Source organism: Thamnophis sirtalis, unplaced genomic scaffold (genome assembly GCF_051295495.1).
Source record: "Thamnophis sirtalis isolate CommonGarterSnake01/CBP01778 unplaced genomic scaffold, rThaSir2_p1.2 scaffold_14, whole genome shotgun sequence".
Classification (NCBI taxonomy): domain Eukaryota; kingdom Metazoa; phylum Chordata; class Lepidosauria; order Squamata; family Natricidae; genus Thamnophis; species Thamnophis sirtalis.
Window position 1 is genome coordinate 34,068,668 of NW_028261394.1, and position 22,955 is coordinate 34,091,622.

The window sequence follows — 22,955 nt, forward strand, 5'->3', positions numbered from 1 at the left end:
TTGAGAATTATTTTAATTTAAACAAAGAGGAAGCTAGCAGGTTGAACACATGTGTTCATACAATGCAGCAGACCCTAAACCTTAAGTCAACAGAGTAGCTGTGTTCATATAAAATGCTTTGCTGAAATAGACAATCCATGCTGGATTGGGTTAATGGGATAGTCTGTTTACACAACATGCTATCGCAATGACTAGATTATTCAAGAGCACGGTTGATCAATGGTGCAACAGTGCTCAGAATGCAACATTGCAGGCTGACTCTGCCCACTGCCAGGAGTTCAATTCTGACCGGCTCAAGGATGAGATAGCCTTCCTTCCTTCCAAGATTGTAAAATGGGAACCCAGATTGTTGGGGGCAATAAGTTCAATCTATAAACTGCTTAGAGAATGCTGTAAAGTACTTTGGGGTGGTATAGGTCTAAGACTTAGTGCTATTATTATCCCTTGGTACTTGACTTGCATCAAAATTAAAGTTAAAGGTTTCGCTCGCACATACATGCTAGTCGTTCCCAGCTCTAGGGGCTAATCTCCGCTCTAGGTGCTCATCTCCGTTTCTAAGCCGAAGAACCAGGCTTTCTGATGACAATTTCATGGTCATGTGGCTGGCATGACTAAACACTGAAGGTGCACAGAACACTGTTACCTTCCCACCAAGGTGGTCCCCATTTTTCTACTTGCATTTAACATTTAACTTGCTTTTGAACTGCTAGGTTAGCAGAAGCTGGAGCAAGTAACGGGAGCTCACTTTGTTACACAACACTAGGGATCCAAACCGCCGAACTGCCAAGTTTTCTGACTGACACTTAGCCACTGAGCCACTGTGTCCCCTGCATCAAAATTATACTGCCTTAGTTGTTTTTACGATGGACAGCAGCTTGATGAAAGCCAACTGCAGAGCATAGTACATTTTTTAAAAAAATATCATGATTCAATCAATTTTTCTAGGAATTCTATAAGGAAAGCATGAATTCAATTCTTCACCCTTAGACCCTATCCTTGTGACCATCAATGACTTAAATTTGATGCTCTTCAATCCATATTATTGAGGACTCTGCTCAAGACCAGCTAAAGAAGACCTTGTGGCCTAGTGACACTCCAAAGAGTTGCAACGGATGATTAACATGTTTTCTTCGCAGACTTTTTCAGAAATGGGTATGCTGTGGTATATCAAAGCTTCAGAGATTTACACCTACTCATCTTAATTCCCTACACTGACGTATGTTGCTGGAGGGTTTTAGGGGAGCTGGGGTGAAAAAAGAGAAAAAGAAAAAAAAAAGATTTTTTTCTACAACTTTATTATTTTTTCCTGGGAAGGAAGGACAGGGTTAAAAATGATGAAGATGACAAGGAAATGTCTGAGATTAGAAATGGCAGCAGCTGACGATGGAAGAGTGTCAGTCTTTGCTATTGAATGCCTGCCATAGAAAAGCAGACAGAGATGAGCAGATGGAGAGCAAGTCAAAATGTGAGTACAACGTAGCAACTGCTCCTTCTGCTTCATGCCATCCTGTAAGAAGAGGGGAGGGGAGAAACGAGAAGAAGGGCTGAAAAAGAAAGAAAGAAAATAATTCTTTCTTTTCTCTTTTTAAAGAGAATATAGGAAGGAAAAAAAACAAAGAGGAATCCTCGCCTCTCCGTTGTGCTGTCCTGTGCTGTCCTATCTTTCCCTTCCCTTCCCTTCCATCCCAAAAATTATATTTGAGACTTATTAATGGGAAAAGAGGCTGAAAACTTCTTAAGTCCTAGCACTATAATACTGCAAGTCAATGGAATTATTCCCCAGAGCCACCTGTTTGAAAATCTCTCTCTCTCTCTCTCTCTCTCTCTCTCTCTCCCTCCCTCCCTCCCTCCCTCTCTCTCTCTCACACACACACCTTTCTTCTTCGATCAATTTACTTGACCTCTTCTTACAGTCTTTCTCAGATATATAATGGCAGTGAGTGCTCCATATTAACTAAATGAATGATTAGTTGACTTATCAATTAGACAGTGTGGTCTCCAGTATATCCTCCTGAGCTATTCCTAATATTTCCTAATAGAATTTGAGGGTGAAGAGGTTGGCCTGAATGAAAGCTCTCCATGACAGTGTGATGATGAGTGAACAAACAAAGAGTAAACAACCTGTCCAGGTTAAACTAAGTCAAAAGTCCATCAAGCAGAGGTCACCCACCTTCTTCCATGTTATTTAGTTGGTGATGCACATCCCTCTGAGAGTGACATTCGCTCAACAGACATAACCTTGTTTTGCTAGAGTATTTGGAACTAGAACTGGAGTCTTAGCTTCAGGAACCATTTGTTACATAAAGCACTTGTAGGTCTACAAATCTATATTTTAAGAGTCCCTCAGCACAAAGCAACCTCTGTTGATATTGTCTCGACTTGGAAGTTAACAAAGGTCAAACCAAGTTAATACTTGGAGAGAAGCCCAGGGCTGTGGGTTAGTAGAGAGAGCCCCAGAGATGACTCTGGAGAAACTAAGAAGAAACGGTTACAAAAAATAAACACGTTCATTAAACCTTGGAAACAGAAAGTATTAGAGACAAGCGTGGCCGGCCTCTGCCCTAACTCACCAGGGTATAAGAGGGATAGAAGGCAGAACAGGCTTCCCAGATTCTGTTACTTTAGCCTACATCAGTGACAGATAACATTTTTCTCCTTGTGTGCAGAAATCGAGCGCACCAGCGTTTGCGCATGCCTACGCCCATAATGCAATGTGCGCCACCCGCCCGCACATGCGTGCACAACCCCCCATGCCCCCCTATCCATGTGTGTAACCCTCCAAATGCTTCCCCTGCGCATGCACAAAATCCCCCACACATCCCATTTTAGGCCTAGCAGGCCTCCCTGAAGCCTTCTGAAACAAAGAACAGGGCACGGGGGGGGGGGCATCACATACATTCTGTGCATGCAACCCCCATTATGCATGCATGCATGTCTCCCGCATGCACGGCGGACCTGAAAATCAGCTGGCCAGCGGGAGGCACGTGTGTATGCGTGGTGGGGCTGAGCTGGGCGACACCTCATATGCCCGCAGAGTGGGCTCAGTGTGCCACCTGTGGCATGCATGCCATAGGTTCGCCATCACAGGCCTACATCAATAAAGTAGACTTCAAGTTGAGCTTTCAGAGTGCACTAATGGCCTGGCCTCCTTCACAGAGTTAATAGGATGGGAGGTTGTCCTCTCCCCAAAAAATAAAAAATTCACAGAAGAAGACAATGGCAAAGAAGTTCTATGCCTTTGCTCAGAAAATGGCCCAGATGTGCAAAATGAAGCCATGAAGATATGGAGTCAACATAAAATAAACATTTGCATTTTTAAAATATATTTTAATGACTTCTCCTGGTTTCAAATTCGAGTGAAAGAAGAAACAGCAAAGTGATTCCGCAAGTGAAGGGAGATTGTTGGAACTCTGAATCCCATCAGGAGAAACAATAGGTACTGGGGAAGCTTGCCATCCAAAGCACCTCAGTCTGTCACCAAGTTTGGTGTTTTCTCCTGAATTATGCAGTACTGATTCAATGAATTTTAAAAAGAGAGCGAAGAGAGAGGAGGTTTGTTTTTTTGCCATTTTCAATCCTCCATTATATTTACATCAGTTGCCTTCATCCCTCATCCCCAAATACAGCACCTGCAACTGTAAAGCATACATTAAATCCCCATGGTTTCTACCCACCAGCCCCACCACCCCAAACCCAGACTGCATTATGGTTCTTATGCCATTGACTGCTCCACCCAATTATGCTTTCTGTAATACCAGCATATGAGAAACTGCAGTGGCGTGCCTTTAAATGTCATTGCCATGTGCAGTCATCTAACATCTTTTTTTCTTTATTTTACTGGAGTCTTTCCGAATTCTGCTTTTGTCACCAATGGAATGAACGGTGACATTTGATGCACTGCTGATGACTTCTCACATCTGCTACCGAGTTGCAAATGCATGCTGAGGAGACTCCAAATATAGACCAGTTCTACATCAAAGGACAGAGAGGGAAAAAGAGAGACATGAGCTCTTTCTACTCCCCCTCCCCTTCAGATCTGCAAGCAAAAGCAGCTGAGTACGTCACCAGACATATCATTCAACAGAAGAATGAGGTTGCTGTTTCTGTCCCAGTAAACTTTCTTCTCTAAGAGAGACAGAGAGGGAGGGAGAGGCGAGAGAGAAGGAAGAAGGGAAGGAGATGGTGGAGGGACAGGGGGAGGGTGGAGAGGGGGAGGGAGGGAAGAAGGGAAGGAGAGAGAGGGTGGGACAGAGGGAGGGAGAGGGGAGAGGAGGAAGGAGGGACAGGGAGACAGGGAGGGAGAGGCAAGAGGGAAGAAGGGAAGGAAAGAGAGGGTGGGACAGAGGGAGGGAGAGGGGAGAGGGGGAAAGAGGAACAGGGAGACAGGGAGGGAGAGGCAAGAGGGAAGAAGGGAAAGCAAGAGAGGGAGGGACAGGAGGACAGGGAAAAAGAGAGAGGGAAGGACAGAGGGAGGGAGAAGGGGAGAGGCCAAGGGATGGAAGAAGGGAAGGAGATAGAGGGAGGGAGAGAAAAGGGGAGAGGGAGGGAGAGGGGGAGAGGGGGAGAGAGAGAGGGAAGGACAGAGGGAGGGAGAGGGAGAGAGGCCAAGGGATGGAAGAAGGGAAGGAGATAGAGGGAGGGAGAGAAAAGGGGAGAGGGAGGGAGAGGGGGAGAGGGAGGGACAGAGGGAGGGAGAGGGGGCCAAGGGATGGAAGAAGGGAAGGAGATAGAGGGAGGGAGAGAAAAGGGGAGAGGGAGGGAGAAGGGGAGGGAGGGAAGGACAGAAATGGAGGGAGAGATGGAGAGAAGGAAAAAGCAATAGAGGAAGAGAAAGGTAGAGAGAGGGATGAAGAGAGAGAAAGAGAGGGGGGAAGAAGAGAAGGAGAGAGGGGAAGGAGAGAAAGAGAAAATCTTAGCTTTTGCTTTCATAGACTTTACATACAGAAAAAAACTAAAACATGGAGAGTAAAGATCAGTGAAAAGGCATCTTCAATTTGAAATGGCAATATAGGTAGTCTTCGACTTACAACAGTTCATTTAGTGACCGTTCAAAGTTATAACAGGATTGAAAAAAGTGACTTATGATTACTTGTCAGACTCATGGCTTTTGCAGCTTCCCCACAATCAGGAGATCAAAATTCAGAGGCTCGGGAACTGGTTCATATTTGTGACTATTGCTGTGTCCCAGGGTGATCACCTTTTATGACCTTCTGACAAGCCAAGTCAACGGGGTAGCCGGATGGACTTAACGACTAGGTGAGTAACTCATCACCTGCAGTGAATGACTTAATAACTGTGGCAAGAAAAGTCGCAAAATGGGGCAAAACTCACTGAACAAAAGTTAAGCCATTTAACAACAGAAACTTTGGGCTCATTTGCGGTCAAAAGTTGAGGACTACCTGTACCATTGTTTTGTAAAAGCTACTGGGATCTGAGCAAGCCTTTGCAGTAAATAAAGACCGATAAATTCAATGGGATTAAATCCTAAACATGCAGAAGGCAGCATGCTTGCCATCAAATCCCATAGCAATTCAGAAGTAAGCTTCAAGGCCCTTTGAGTTCGCAGTTATGAAGGCGATTCTCAGCTAAAGAGGGATTACATTTATGGAAGTTTTTCTTTTTTAAACATCACCACAATGTCTGCAGGAAGGGGAGAAGACTTCGCTTTCCATAGGCTTCACAATGGGGTAAATGGTAAATGTAAAGGTTCCCCTCACACATATGGGCTAGTCGTTCCCGACTCTAGGGGCGGTGCTCAACTCCGTTTCAAAGCCAAAGAGCCAGCGCTGTCCGAAGACGTCTCTATGGTCATGTGGCTGGCATGACTCAATGCTGAAGGCACACAGAACACTGCTACCTTCCCACCGCTGCGGTCCTAACCAAGTGGCAGGATATTTCCTTGTCCATTTAGAGGATTTCTCCTATCTGCTGGGGGATTTGCCTTATCACCCCAGCAAAGGTGGGTTCCTACCAGTTTGCACCAGTTCGGTAGAACCGGTTCGTCAAGTCTACCAAACCGGTTAGAAGAGGTTCCACCAGTGAATCCGGAAAGCAGGCCACACCTACAGAAGGGGTTCCAAAAAAATTTGAAACCCACCACCCCCACACACACAAACACACACACAAACAGACTCACACAGAGAAAGAAAGGAAGAAATAAATAAATAAATAAAAAAGAAAGAAAAATTGAGAGAGATGAAAGAAAAAAAAGGAAAATGGGACAGAGACAAAAGGAAGGAAGGAAAGAGAGACAGAGAGAGAGAGAGAGAGAGAGAGAGAGAGAGAGAGAGAGAGAAAGAAAGAAAGAAAGAAAGAAAGAAAGAAAGAAAGAAAGAAAGAAAGAAAGAAAGAAAGAAAGAAAGAAAGAAAACACATGGCTGGCAAGCCACTCCCACAAAGGAGGCCACACCCACCACTGCACCCCAGGGTCTACAGAGTATTCCCCTTAATCTGCTGGCCCCTTCAGGATCAACAGCGCTCAAAAGTGAGCCCAAACGAAGAAGTTAGAGTTAGAGGTTAGGAGAGCTCCCTTTCCTCCACTCTAAGCACGGTGACGTCACCACAGGAAGTCCTCGACTTGCATTTTTTACATGCTTTCGAACTGCTAGGTTGGCAGAAGCTGGGACAAGTAACGGGAGCTCACTCTGTTACACAGCACTAGGAATTCAAATTGCTGAACTGCTGACCTTTCTGATCAACAAGCTCAGCGTCTTGGCCACTGAGCCACCGCGTCCCTGATGGTAGTATTAAACAATCAACTTGTTTAATGACAAAAATCCACTAAAAAAAGGAGGCCTAAAAGGGAGGGCCTTTGCTGAAAGCCCCTATGTAAACAGTAAGGGTTCCATTCAAAAGGAGAGTTTACCTAAGGAGAAAAGGCATTGGAAAAAAAAAAAAGAATCCAGCATTTTGGAAATGTATGTGTCAAAGAACAAAAGCCAAGCAATTTGCATTAAAAAGACCAATTCTCCAAGGCTTCAGGCTGCTTCTCAATGTTGCAGACTGGAAAAACAAAAGAAAATAAATAAATAAACAAATCACCCTGGAGATTCCGGGAAGTGAAGGTGCATAATTGTGGTTGATTATACAAGTAGTCAGATCCAAGCCTTTAAGAGCTAAGCACTCCAAATCCACTTCCTCTTTCACATTTGAACTCCCCACCCCCCTTTCAGACTTTGCCTCCATTCTCTTCCTTTCTAGAATGACGTTTACTCATTTGGAGGCATTTGGGCTAAAAAAAAACAACCCTCCACCCAACAACCTGATCACAGCCATTCTGTGATGATGGGTGATTCGTTTGAAGGGAAAGGTGGATATTATCTATTTGTGCTATTGGCTCTCTTCATTGCACAACCCTCACAAGTTCAAGCACATTGTTGCCTCTGCAGATCAGAGGATTAAAAGCTCCGATATGCTCCACCAAGAAAGCAAATTTACATGTGTAAATAAACGTGAAGTATTTGGCAAAGTAAACAAACAAAGAAGAGCCACAGAATGGCTTTAGGTGCTCTGCCAGCTACACATTTGAGGGCTTGAAGAGGGTGTGTGTTTGTGTGTGTGTGTTACAGCCCTAACAAATCCATGCAAGCTTTGGCCTACTTTCAATAACTATCTGCAAGAAAAACAGTTTAGACTTCTGGCAGGAGCAATCTGTCCATGTCTGGAGTGGAGGGAGGGAAATAGAGACATAGAGCGAGGAGGTGTCAGAAATAGGAATTTAAAGTACCTAAAGGGGAGAAAATGATTGTCCCGGCTTATTTTTAGCCTTGGCTCCACGGAACTGCTTGTTGAAAACCTAGCGAACATTGCCATGCAATCAGACTTGTCTGGGTCACAGAAGGGCAATGAGAAGGAAGGGCAGGGGATCAAACGTGTACTACCACATCACAATGCCACTGTCAGGGTTTCAGGTAAGACACCCATAAGAAGCAGAACTCCGAGTCAAGCGATTTCCTGAAAGAACAGTTTTATTGGATAGATCACATTGGCACAGGCTGGTGAAAATCAACTCTAAAGGTTTCAGCGGTTCTCGCCTAATTAAAAGTTTTTCCTCTTTCCCCCAAACAATCAGTCACATGGTCCAATCAGAGTGCTGTCCAGTTGCTTGGAAACATCACTCCTCCTCTCTTCAGCCATCTGAAGGAATGTCCTTGGTTCACAGGGAAAACTATTTTGTTTTGGCTACAAAACCTCAGAATATCTCTATCCCCCCCCCCCCATCCCGCAGAACTATTGTGGCAGCACCAAAGTCTCCAAGATGGCCTTGGCCAGGTCAGCTTCAGGATTGACAGCTACTTTTCCATCGATGTACATGTCTGCCTTGTTGCCATTCATGTAGAAAAGGGCAGAGCTTGGGTCATGGTCCACCATCTCAAGGTTGGCCATTGTTGGTGCTTTTAGGGTTAAGGATAAGCTACTGCTTGCTACCTGGTGGCTCAGTGGCTAAGACACTGAGCTTGTCAATCAGAAATGTCGGCAGTTTGGTGGTTCAAATCCCTAGCACCGCATAATGGAGTGAGCTCCTATTACTTGTCCCAGTTTCTGCCACACTAGCAGTTCGAAAGCATGTAAAAAAATGCAAGTAGAAAAATAGGAACCACCTTTGCTGAGAAGGCAACAGCATTCCGTGAGCCTTCAGCGTTTAGTCATGCCGGCCATATGACCACAGAGACGTCTTCAGATAGCACTGGCTCTTCAGCTTTGAAATGGAGATGAACCTTTACCTTTACCTTACATTAATAGAACCTTGCAAGTATGAAAGTATTAACTTCTGCAATTCATTTAAATGCTCTGTTGATTGGCTAGGATGACAATAAACATTTATCTATTCTGTATCTCAATCCACCTTTGACTATTTTAGCATTTTTATCCCACTGTTATATTACAGCACAATTTGAGGATAATGTTAACTGTTACAATTGAAATTAGTTTATACATTTCTGTGAGTGTGTGTGTGTGGTTGTTATAATGTTATGTTCCTGTTTATTACAGGTAGGCTTTAACTTACGACCCTAATTTAAAGTGGAACTTATTTTTCTAAGTGATACAGTCATTAAATGACTCTCACCCAATTTTACAACCTCTTTTTACCAGTCATTAAGCAAATCTCCTTAAATTACTAAATTGCTTGGCAATGAATGTTCCAGTCCTGACTGTGGTTATACATCCAGAAGTATCCATAATTCAGAAAATCAGTCCAATGTGATTCAGATCATTTCAGATTTTGTTGTTTTGGTTTTTTTTATATATATATAATTTATTTACATTTATTGGCTCCCTAACTTCAGTGGACAAATCTAGAAAAAAAAACAGCTAAAAACATTAAATCAAGGCAGACAGCCCTAGCTAAAATGATCTAATAAAGATCAAAGAACATAACGTCAATCTGGCTTGGAAAGTTGATTTGATTTGTAGAATCGATGGAAACAGTGTTAAATCGAATCTCCATATAGCAGTTTATAGAGGTGTGTTTTTGAATAGGATGGTGGTAGGATAAATTCAGAGAGCAACACTAAAGAAGAGTTCTTCCTCCATATGAACAATAATGAGATTATTATTATTATGTGGTTACTCTTTGGTGAAATTCACAGCCTTTGGGGCTGGTTGGTAGATCAACAGCTCAAGTCTTAACCAAGGACCTAGGAACTGTTGTTGTTGTTGTTGTTGTTGTTATCGCAACAACAGAATTGTATCACAGCAGCCAGTTGTTTCGCCGGATTTGGCATTGATTACTAGTCGTACCCCACCCAGGGGCCTAGGACGTCGTAACATATTTTTGTAATATGCGTGCAGATCCAAGCAGTGCGGCTTTTTGCATTTGACTAATGGTGATTTTGTCAATTTTTAACTGTTTTAAATGTAATTCCAGTGCTTCTCGAATAGCACCCAATGTGCCGATTACCACTGGAATTACCACTGCTGGTTTGTGCCATAATCGTTGAATTTCGATTTTTAAGTCCTGGTATTTCGCGATTTTTTCATATTCCTTCTCATCGACCCTGCTATCACCTGGTATTGCAATGTGTATGATTGTAACCTTGTTTTTCTCAACCAGTGTGATGTCTGGTGTATTATGCGCCAGTATTTTGTCCGTTTGTATGCAAAAATCCCACAAGATCTTGACCATCTGATTTTCGGTGACTTTTTCAGGCTGATGTTCCCACCAGTTTGTTGCTGTTTTAATATTATAATTTTGGCACAAATTCCAATGGATCATTTGTGCTACTGAATTGTGCCACAATTTATAATCAGTCTGCGTGATTTTTTTTTACAGCAGCTGAGTATGTGATCAACAGTTTCATCAGCTTCTTTGCAAAGTCTGCATTTGGCATCATCAGAGGATTTTTCAATTTTGGCCTTAATGGCATTTGTGCGGATAGCTTGTTCTTGCGCAGCCAGGATTAGTGACTCTGTTTCTTTCTTTAATGTACCTGCTGTTAACCATAACCAAGTTTGTTCACTGTCCACTTTATCTTTTATTTTTTCCAGAAATTGGCCATGCAATGCTTTGTTCTGCCAACTCTCCATTCTTGATTTTATCACATCTTTTCTGTATTCTTGTTTCATCTGTTGGACCTTCAATAGATTTTTGTTCTTTATTTCGATTAATAGATGTTCTTGACTTTCTTTTAAATAATCAGCCAGTGCATGTTTTTCTTCTTCAACTATTTGCTTCACTTGTAATAATCCTCTGCCACCTGATTTTCAGGGCAGGTAGTCAGTATCACCACGTGGATGTAAACTGTAGTGCATTGTCATTAGTTTCCTGGTTTTTCGGTCCAAAATGTCCAAATCAGCTTGTGTCCAGTTAACTATACCAGCTGTGTATCTTATAACTGGTATTGCCCAGGTATTTATGGCCTTGATTGTATTTCCACCATTCAATTTAGATTTCAAAATTTTCCTAACTATGGTGGTGTATTCTCCCCTGACAATAGTTTTTACTTCTCCATGCTTGATGTTATCCAACTGCAGAATGCCTAAGTATTTGTAGGCTTCATTTCCACTGAATTTAATTAGTTGGCCATTGGGTATTTCAATTCCCTCACATGTAGTGATTTTGCCCCTTTTTATGGATACAGTGGTGCATTTTTCCATGCCAAACTGCATTGAAATATCGGTGCTGAATACTCGGACTGTGTTTGTCAGTGATTGGATTTCTATTTCTGACTTTCCATAGAGTTTCAAATCATCCATATATAATAAATGTGATTTTTTTTCAGCTTCTTTGGCTGAAAATTGCCCCCAACCATCTGGGTCTTCATTTTACCCCCCCCCCCTTGGAAGGATGGAAGGCTGAGTCAACCTTGAGCCAGTGAGATTTGAACTGCTGAACTGCAGCTAGCAGTCAGTTGAAGTAGCCTGCAGTACTGCATTCTAACACTGCACCACCTCACTCATCAAATAATCAGATTTTACAATGTCTATTGCAGCAAACAAACAAACAAAAAATCTCATTGTAGTTGCCAAATTTTTGCAAGCTCTGAATTAACAGTTCTAAATTTCATAATATTTCAATGGTATTTTATTTTATTAGTTTCCCTTTACTTACTATTTTACACAGTCCCTCCAGTGGTGGGATTCAAATAATTTAACAACCAGTTCTCTACCCTAATGATTTCTTCCAACAACCTGTTCTCCGAACTGCTCAGAAAGTTCCAACAACTGGTTCTCCCAAAGTGGTGCACATTGGCCGAATCCCACCACTGAGTCTCTTGTGATGGGACTCAAACATAACGGGGCAGTTGTACTTACTGTTAATCTTGCAAAATACATTTTCTTTAAAAAAAAAACACAGAGATTTTTTTTTTGTTATGTGCTCATGAGTACAATACAAAGAAGATTGATCTGTTAATCTAATATACTCCGCTCAAATAATAGCATTCATCTTTAGAATAACAAGAAAATGAGAATGTGGGAAATTAATAAATAAAGTCAAAAACTTCCATTGTACTCCTTTGAGATTTCAATGAGGTAGGAAAAGTTCAATCATGGGGATAAATGATCCTATTTATATATCAGATCGAAGGTTTTTCAGGGCTGAAAAAAGTCAGAATAACTGTAAATATATCTATTATTTTCTTGCTACTTTCGCTTATTGATTACATAATCATCACAACTGGCACAATTCTGCTGGAGGCTTAAAACACACAAATTGGGGGCATAGATTTCTTTGGTGCTGATTTAAGCTACAGCCATAATATAAAGGTAGAAAATATTAAAACTGATTTAGTTCAAGGATTTACACAAAGGACGTGATCCTTAATCAGACCATGTTAATTCCAGTTGTGGGTTCTGGATCCCAGATGCAACGGGGCCTGGCAGCCACCACATGAACATGCACAGTGCGCACATTCGTCCTTACCTCCTGTGACGCCTCCGCAACACTCCAGCTGCTTGGCGGAGCATCGTGCAGACGCCGTACGCTGCACACGCGTGCACAGATGGCCCGTTTCCTTCAAATGCAGGTAAGGAATGAGGGCAGGTGAATGGATCCTCCACAGTACCATTCCGGTACAGTGCTCCCGGCAGGCACCGGTACACCCATACCAGGACGTACCTCCTGCAACCCACCATTGGTTAATTCATAGTTCTTTATGAACTTACTTCACTATTTAATTCAGTAAGCAAAAAGGCTTTTTAATGTTATATGTGACACACAGATCATTCACCAGCAAGTATATGGATGGACCTTTACAAAACAGTTTATATAGTATTCAACTTGCACTTTACTCTTGTGACTTTGTGAGCATTTTCATGAAACATGAAACATGCCACTTTTTTTAGGATTTTTTGAAATTGTATACAAATTTCCCAGCTAAATATTAGTCCTGCCCTGCCCTTGGTGATTTTTACATCTAGATAGATTAAATGTTTTGGCTGCCAGAGACCAATTAATAATTAGAAAGGGTCAACAAGCATTCCGTAGACAGGGGCTATGAAAAATCCCACTTAGATCAACGTTCAATTTGGATAGAATTTTCATTCCATTTCTTGGAAAATAAAGAATTCATTGACATGCTCTGAACCACTTTCAGATATTTTGAGCACGGGAAAGTCAAAGCAAATTCATCCTGTGGGACCCTGATTTTTCCTCTTTCCTCGCCTAACGCTGTACAGCAGTTTGCAGAATAGATAGGCATGGTACTTGCATATCTGAATTTGGTCTCAGTTAAATGCTTCACCATTTTTGCACGTTTGGTAAAGTTTCTCTCTAAATACACTGGCTGTTTGTGTGCACTTGCATAAATAGATGCATAGACAGAGTGGATTTTGTATGATCCATGAAGGAAGAATACACAGTCAGGGAGTACAGAGATTGTGAATTCAGGAACAGATCCAACATCTTCTTCCCTGAAATCATGTTTTGCACTGTTCCATCTGTTCTACAGAATTCAGAAAGTATAAAGTGGTCTCCGTGACTTGAAAGGGGGAAAAAAAAACCCAGTAACATAGAAGAGCAAATACTTTAAAAAAAAATACTTCTAGAAAATGGACATGTCTGTTGTCACTATCTTGCCTCTTTCTTCCCTTATATATTTACTAGTGCACTTGAATAATGATGGAAATTAAAGGAAGGCAGGATGCTTTAATGATGTCGTAATGCAGAGTATTAACTGATTTAATGTGGTAGTGAAAGGAAGCTCCCAGAAAGAAAGCTCCCAATGCATCTCTTGTCCTATTTACATCAGAGACACATGAGGTCTGCACATCCTTTAAACAGCTCAGCAATATGTAGAAAGAATCAAGACAGGGGAAGCAATCTATTTTAACACACAATTTGTTTTTGTTTTTTTTGGTCAGGGTATTTGACTGAAAACTTTCCTAGTTTAAATCCATATTGGGAATATGTTCCTATAAAAAAACAATTTTGTCCGTGTGTCTGTGTGTGTATTCAAAAACAACAAAATAATTGCAATGCACTTCAATACATTCTTTAGATATAGAGGAGGACCCATCATCAGTGGATAAAATTTGGCTCATAATTTCAATGAATGTAATAGAATGTAACGAAAGCTAAAGTCTTATGACAGATCTAAGAATTTGAATAAGGAAATAATTATTTCCAAATAAATTGGATTGGGTGTTTTCTTTGTCTTGATTTTGTAAGGCGTAGCTATTGCCAGACCACGCATCAACGTAAGATAGAAATGGATGACTTTGGGATAAATTAATTCACCGGGTTAGCTCAAGATACTTTGCTGTCTGAAGCAGAGACATAAATGATAATCCCACCCAGCCAAATCGGGAAACGTAATACCCAGAGCCACAGAACCTTTTTCTATACGCGACACAATAAAGCCCTAAAGCATTCTCTCTATCTCCAGTAGCCACAATACAGCAATAAAATGCTTCAAAATTCCCTGTCTTCCTATCCAAAATCTGATGCTTCAGACAGCTGTCTCACCCAGCCTAATTGTAGGGCCAGCTTTGTTAACATGCACAATTAAGAAGCATCTTGGGCTTGCAGCAAATATCTAATTCTAAGCAAGATCAGGATTTAAGATTATTCAATATGTTTTTATTTTATTCCAATCTATTAAATCACAAGCTACGAAAAGTTTTACACGACATCCTTAAAATATCTCCTTTAATTTCCATCATTGTGTATTTTCAGTGGTAGATTAAAATGGGAGGTGAAATAAAATGAGACAAAAATAATTTTTCTATAATGATTTTATCTTAACTTTTACAAATCACTGTAGAAGGTCTCCTGAAGGACAGCTGGACTATATTGTTTTTCAATTACTTTCAACGCTAATATAAACTATTCTGGATGAAACTCATTTTATTTTAACCGCATTGTTCATTGAAAAGTTATTCCATCTGTTTCTTCATCTCAGCAAAATCTGGTCTACAGGGTACATTTCTCAGCACCATATTCAAAATTATCTCAGAATATCAGCAACATCATAAATGGAACTTTGTGGCATGTTTGACTAGACTAATAAGGGAATGGAAAGGCTGAAATGCAGGATATTGTAAAAATCTAGTCTTCACTTTAGCAATGTAAGCCATTACATTTACTCACAATATGATTTATATTTTTGGTCTTAGAATAATATTTGAACATATCAATTAATCTTTGCTATCCAAGGTTTTTGGATATGATTTCAAGAGCCATTTTGATGCAGCGGTTAAGGCATCAGGCTAGAAACTGAGAGGCCCTGAGTTCTACTCCTGCCATATGGGTGACTTTGGTCCAGCCATTCTCTCCCAGCCCTAGGAAGAAGGCAATGGCAAACCACTTCTGAGAAACCTTGCCAAGAAAATTGCAGGGACTTGTCCAAGCAGTCTCTGAGAACCAGACACACAACCGAATGGAACAAGAACAAAACAAAACTCAAGCTTTAGTGTGTAAGTTGTGTAAACTCATGCCTTTGTATGGAAATAATGTTTGGCAGATTACAAAACTAGCATTTAATAAATAAACCTGTTGACTTCTTCAATGGTATTGAAATTCCTCTACCTAAATATTGCCTAGCTCACGATGACTATTTTTCATCTGACCCTTTCAGCTTAGCCTTGTAGAAGGTACAGTGTAAATGTATACTTCACTTCACCATTTAGTCTTTTCACACTTAAGGGTGACAGTACCAGGGCTTCTAGAAGAGAATCCTAAAATACTGCAAAATAAAAAAAAAAGGCAATATTGATATGTACATTAAAATCCTGCTTCAAGATTCATATCCATCCCTTTCTGTTTAATGTTTCACTGAAATGAATAAGAACATCTGGACAACATTTGTTTAAAAATCATCTTGATCCAAATTATGTACAGGTTCTACTGAAACTGGTAAAGAGGCATTGTTACCCAAACCAGAAAGTGCATGTGTGCGCTTGCCAGAGCCCCAAAACTTTAAGATCTGCTGGCCGATGAGCATGCATGCGCCGTCCACCCGGACTTCAGCTGGCCGGAGCATGAACAAACATCCGCTGACCGGTGTGCATGCGTGTATCAGAAACCAGAAGAGCAGCTGGCGAAAGGGATTTTACTTTCTCCAAATGGGAACTAATGAAATCACACTGTACTTTATGGTTCTACGAATTACTTGCCCTTCTTAATTCTAGGCAGACATTACTGTCCATTGCTGATAAAAACTATCACTCCTTTCACAGAGGTGTAAACAATAGTGAACCATTAATCTAAGCAAGTAGGAAATCGGACTCTGTTATTTACTGTAAATGAGATGCAAATTGGGGTGGAAACTTTGGGGTTTTCCTGGAATGCAATTCATGGATCAAATCCTGTTTGATTGTCTAATGATTGGAACCAGTTGGGAAAGCTTTGAAGGTTCCATTCTTAATTCTCTTATCCTATTCAACTTCAGCTTTTCTTTTAGTCCTAAATCTAAATAGAAAAATAGCTCAAAGACTTAGGAGCAAGTACCAATATACTCAAAATTTGCTCTGATGTACACAAAAAATACATTCATCAAAAGGCCTGTTTTTCAATTATCACCATGAACTTCACCATCAGGTTCATCTCCTCCATATCTTTCTCTACTTCATTTGGACTGAACTCCTGTGGTAGACAGTGCTTTACATATTGTGGATAATGACTTCAGTTCTTAAGCATCATGACTGAGGTTTAGAAGGAGTCACCACAATCACAGCCAACTTGCCACCGCTAACCTACCGAAGCCAACTCACTGCAGGAAAACTAACCATGGGACAATTCAGTGCTGTATTAATCATTTCATTCCAGTACTTTTATTATTGGTGACCATGTTTTCGTTGAAATTATTGCAACTCTTTTATTTCTGGATTGACTTTCTTTATTATGATTGACAATGCTTCCATTGAAATTAATGTAACTTTTTTATTTGTGGAATTGTCCTGAAGCGAACTGTACGGCAATGAGTTGGCCATGGCTAGTTGGTCATGGCAAGTTGGCTATGGCAAGTTGTCACTCATATAGTTGCCCATGGCGAGTTTCCCCATTCTACACAACAGAAAAGTAGATCTAACAAAGGAACCACAGGACAGTATAAATATGCAACTCAGGTTGATATTTTAAGTAACAGCAGAATAATGCCATGAATAAAATCTTTATCTGCAACTTCCTTCATGATGCTGTCACCCCCTTTTGTGGATTTTTTTTCTTCTTCTTAAAAATCAATCATAATAACACATCGCCAATGAATTAGGACTGCCCTTGTAGCTACATTTTAACAGATAGAATAAAACAGGAATTAGAAAGAGGATAATGTTGAAATAGTAAAAATGAAAATAATCTCATGCTTTTTAGGACCTGTTTCTATTTTTCTCAGTCTGCATTTTGCTAGAACAATCAAATGGTAAAACTTATTTAGTGTAAATGACTTACAGTCTTTTTTTAAGAGATGGGGGCTATAGCAAATGAAATGAATTTATTTACATATAGTAAATAAATAACTCATGAAGACCGGTAAATATTTGAGCTGCTAAAGTTTGATGCATGAAGATGCTTGAAAGCCTGGCATTCTATTTGTGCTGCTTCGGCAATTTATACTGTGATTTCTAGGATGCTTGATAATATAAGTGGTTTTATAGTTATTCCACATTATGATTGACAATAAAATGAAATCTTCAGCTTAACCCTTATTAATTTCTATTAGGATGGTTTATTTTTTTTTGGGGGGGGGTGACTTCTTCCGATTTTATGGGAACATAATAGGTATCATTAACAACGAAAATACAATATCTTTATTTTCTAAGCAGAAGGCATGTATTAAACAGTTGTCATTCTGAAGCATACTTATTTGCTTGAAAAGAAAGAGTGTGTGTATGTGAGATATAAACAGAAACAGAGGGGGAGATGAGAGAAACATTTTGCTGCTATTTAAGATTGCCCCCCCCCCCAAAATGTTTTTCTAAATTTTCCTAAAAATTCAGAGAGAAATAACTGAAGTTAGCAATACAGTTACAATACAACACAATTGAGGCCTTTGAACTCTGGTGCTGGAGAAGACTCCTGCGAGTCCCTTGGAGTGCAAGGCAGTCAAACCGGTCAGTCCTAGAGGAGATCAACCCTGGCTGTTCTTTAGAAGGCCAGATCCTGAAGATGAAACTCAAATACTTTGGCCACCTAATGAGAAGGAAGGACTCCCTGGAGAAGAGCCTAATGCTGGGAACGATTGAGGGCAAAAGAAGAAGGGGACGACAGAGAATGAGGCGGCTGGATGGAGTCACCGAAGCACTAGGCGTGAGTTCAAATGGACTCCAGAGAATGGTAGAGGACAGGTAGGCCTGGAGGAACATTGTCCATGGGATTGCAATGGGTCGAGGGGTTGGACATAATTTCACAACTAACAACAAAGCAATACAGTAAAATGATTGCTAATGTGTGACTTGTGTATGTGAGAGATATACAGAAACAGAGGGGGAGATGAGAGACACACTTTGCTGCTATTTAAGATGCTCCACCAAAATAATGCTTTTCTTACTCATTTTCTTTTCTCCTTGCGAGTCCTCTTGCTTCTTCATAGGGCCCCTTCTTCACATCTTTAGCTCAGGTAATCAAACCTGCCTTTGTATTAATCCTATTCTGAGCTTGTTTCAGTAGGCCTCCTTGATTTTGGTCCCAATCTTTTTCTTTCTTTCTTTCTTTCTTTCTTTCTTTCTTTCTTTCTTTCTTTCTTTCTTTCTTTCTTTTTGAGATTTGATCCCTCACTATCAGATGAGGTCAATAAAAGAACTGAATCTGTTCCCCTCCAAGTATTCATACAACCAGCTTGAAAATATTTTCATGCATCCTGGAGAAAACCACCACTGTCTCTATCCATCATATTCTCTCTCCCTCCCTCCCTCCCTCCCTCTCCCTGTGTGTGTGTCTGTCTGTCTCTCTCTCCATCTCTCTCTCTCCCTCCCTCTCCCTCTGTGTGTGTGTCTGTGTGTCTGTGTCTCTCTGTCTCTCTCTCTGTCTGTCTCTCTCTGTCTCTCTCTCTCCCTCCGTCCCTGTGTGTGTCTGTCTGTCTCTCTCTCTGTGTGTCTCTCTCTCTCCTCTCTCTCTCTCTCTCACACACACAGTCACCTGAAGTAAGACATTTAATCTTCCAGCAAGATAGGCCTAACAAAGTTTTAATTTTATATGTGCTCAGCTACATATTACACATAGTAAATCAAAAATGTGAAGAAGTACCAAGATAAGTTGAGTAGGCCCACTCGGTGGTCTCTTATTGTTTATGACTGAAAGTGCTACCTGTCCTGTTTGCCAAACAATCCATATCAACAAAACCCAACCCCCACATACTCATGCTCATACCATTATCTTTGACTGTAATATGCTAACCACATAAAATCAATAATCACCCTTTGGTAGAATCAGAGTTAACTACACCCTTGTCCTTCTTAGCTCTGTCTAAAGGCAGAAAGTGAATTAGGGGTCAGCTCCTTTTCTAGCTGACTTGTAGCATGTCAAAACATTCACAGGACATAGAATTACGAGGCCAGTTTGAGGAAACAGTTCAAAGAAATAAGTATGTGTTATCGGTCTCATTGGAGGATTTAAAATATTGACTTACCCGTCCAACTAATATAGGTTCAGGTCCGGAAAATTCTTCTAAGACAAACATTTGATTCCATACCCAGCCTCTCTTCGAACGGTTCAACACTCTTTGTTCTTCACTGAGTTCACTTAGTCCTCTACTGGACCTACTGGGTAGTACTTGGGAATGATTGATTGGAGCCATGTATATAGATGGAAATGCAGTAATCCATAATATTATCAATGGAGCCCATGTATCCATAAGCATTTCTGCTAGTCCTTCTGGCATTGTTCCACCCACTAAGCAAATCACCACTGAAGAAGACGACACAATTATTCTGCTTGCTTCCAGATTGTAGTCATCCGATTCATCCTGCAGCAATGAAGGTTGGCTTAGTGTTCCATTGTGTTTTTAGACCAAAGTAAACATAAGGAGAGACTGCTCAGGCGGTAGAAACACCCTCCATTGGAATTTATTATCTTCAAAGAGGCCTAAAAAGTCAGAGAGAAATAACAGAAATTAGCAATACAGTTACAATACAATACAATTGAGGCCTTTGAACTCTGGTGCTGGAGAAGACTCGTGCAAGTCCCTTGGAGTGCAAGGCAGTCAAACCGGTCAGTCCTAGAGGAGATCAACTCTGGCTGTTCTTTAGAAGGCCAGATCCTGAATATGAAACTCAAAGTACTTTGGCCACTTAATAAGAAGAAAGAATTCACTGGAGAAGAGCCTAATGCTGGGAAAGATTGAGGACAAAAAAAGAATGGGATGACAGAGAGTGAGGTGGCTGGATGGTGTCACCGAAGCAGTAGGCATGAGCTTAAATGGACTCCAGAGGATGGTAGAGGACAGAAAGTGCTGGAGGAACATTATCCATGGGGTTCACAATGGGTCGGATATGACTTTGCAACTAACAACAAAGCAATACAGTAAAATGATTGGGAAAGTGTGACTTGGATTTTTTTCCAGATCTGTAGATTCTAAATTTATACATTCTATTTGAACAATATCGTTTTAAAAAATTCATTTCCAGGTATTTGGGGAAATACGTATTTGCATCTTTGAAGTGAAATGGAACACATTCAATAATTTCTTTTAGTAGGAAAAATTTCCTTCCTTCCCACCGATCAATATGCACTAGCAATTTTTTAAAACATTTTTTTAAAAAATAATGCTGAATTCACTGATCACTCTACTGGCATTTGCACAATCCTCAAAAATAATTTGTTCAATGGTGTTGAACCTAAGTTTCCAATTGTAAAAATAATGCTAATGATCATTTATGTTGTTGTCGTTCTTTAATGCAACTAACTATAAAAGTTACTGGTAAACCTTGTAAAAATAGTGATAGTGATGGTAGTGATGATATTAATAATTTTAACAGCAAAAATGTTCATTCTGGAGAACCACTTGAACACCATCAACATTGAAAAAAATCACTGTCAATCAATTGTAAAAGGCAGCTTTACTTGAAACAGCTTATATCATTCAAGGATGGTTTTAACACTATCAAACAACATCTGCCTCTTCTATAACATTTGTATTCTATTGCGTTTTTCTAATTTAGGTGGAATGTTAATATATATTGCTAGTCCATGTATGATATGCCATACACTAAGAAGTAAATAAATGTCTCTCCTAAATCCTTGAGAAAGACTCAATTTATGTATATAAACAGCTCTTTCTCTGTGTGTATGTTCCAGCATAACTCTGGAATGCAGTGGTGGGTTTCAAAAAATGTAGAACCTCTTCTGTAGGTGTGGCCTGCTTTGTGGGAGTGGCTTGCCGGCCATGTGACTGGTCGGGTATGGCCAACTTGTAAAATGTGGTGAAACTCACTTAACAACGCTCTTGCTTAGCAACCAAAATGTTGGCTCAAAAACTCTGGCATTTGAAGCACACAAGTCTTAAAGCTGTCAAGTTACAAGATGCTTGCACTCCTAATCATTTAGGAAAAAAAAAACCCAGGTGTGTTCAAACTTGACAGCTTTAAGACTTGTGGACTTCAGCTCCCAGAATTCCTCCTCCAGTCATGTTGGCTCAGGAACTCTGGCATTGAAGTGTGCAAGTCTTAAAGCTGCCAAGTTACAAGACCCTTGCACCCCTAACCCTTTAGAAAAAAAACCCAGGGGTGTTCAGTCTTGACAGCTTTAAGACTTGTGGACTTCAACTCCCAGAATTCCTCCTCTTGCTCTTCATCTTGATGATGTGCAGATGGGCGGCGGGGGGGGGGGAGCTGGAACCGGTTCTAAATGGCACTGTAGATTTGTGGAACCTCTTCTGTAGAAGAGGTTAGAACTGGCAGGAACCCACCCCTGCTGGAATGCCTCAAGCAATTTCAACCAAACTTGGTACGCAGATGACTTACTCTCTGGAAACAAATACTGTGATGGTAAGACACCCCTAACATCCCTCAGGGGTGAGGTGTTGTGTTAAGATACAACCTGTTGTGCCTTAAAATGGATTCTATGTACAGCACAGTGGAGTTGTCATGGTAACGACTTCAAGGTACTCCACAAGGGGGCTCCCTCTGGTAAGGAGGAAAATCCAACATTAGAAATTACGTTTGGTCTGGACATTTTGCCCATATAAATACCCAGGGAACGTCGGGTTATTGGCTAGTAGGCAAATAAAATACTAAATCCAGTCTAAATATCTGGCTGACTATGCAACCAACCACAATTATAATAAACCACAAGCTTTTCTAAATAAATTATTCTGAAACAAAAAACTGGTGTTGACATGATCAATAGTCTGGCATTGTCTGATTGAATTTTGACTATGGAAAAATAATTAGGAGGACCCATCTTAAACTTGCAATATGGAGGAAAGAATACATGAAACAGACTATTCATTATATTTCAGTGCAGCAAATAAAGTCTTTGCATCTCATTTTGTATGTGGAGATTATTCTGCAGTTATGTCTTTTTCCACCGTATACTATTACTTTAATTAAATTAACCAATTCTTCCCATCAGAAAGAACATAAAATTTTGTGGAAGATTTCTGTGGTAGATTTTTAAGGGTTTTTTTTTTAATTAAAAAATGGCATTCCTTATGGGGGTGGAGAAAGAAAAATATCTGCTTGAAGTGATACTGTTTGTTGTTTTCTTCTTTTCTGTTTTCTTGTTCTTCTATTTTTGCGTTATTTGAGTACTAACTGTTTACATTCTGCAAGACCTTTGCTCAGCTCTGCTGACCAATTTTAAAAAGATATGATTTCTGATCTCTTCTAATAGAGAGAGAGAAGGGGGAGGGAAAGACACACACAGAGAGAAAGAGAGACAGACAAAGAGAGACAAAGAAAGAGAGAGGGAGAGAGGGAGGGAGGGAAGGAGGGAGAGGGAGAGAGAAGAAAGAGATAAGATTTGCATCTCAGATTAGAAGCGATTAGGATCATTATTCATAATAAACTTTGGTTCAGTTATTCATACCAGGAAATCGATTCCACTTTATATTTTCTCTCCTTCTCTCCCCCTTTTTTAT

At 40.5% G+C, this 22,955-nt stretch overlaps 1 protein-coding gene across 5 annotated transcripts in view; it reads right to left on the reverse strand.

The window, feature by feature from the left end:
- Window positions 1-22,955, reverse strand: part of CDH8 (cadherin 8) — a 258,031-nt gene that overhangs the window by 208,672 nt on the left and 26,404 nt on the right. For 4 of the 5 annotated variants that reach the window (XM_087729070.1, XM_087729067.1, XM_087729066.1 and 1 more), the window contains one exon: window positions 19,506-19,960. The exons of the other annotated variant lie outside the window; for it this stretch is intronic. In XM_087729070.1, the coding sequence (XP_087585196.1) occupies window positions 19,506-19,757 (252 nt within the window). In that variant the 5' untranslated portion in view covers window positions 19,758-19,960. The remainder of the gene's footprint in view (window positions 1-19,505; window positions 19,961-22,955) is intronic. 5 annotated transcript variants of the gene reach the window in all.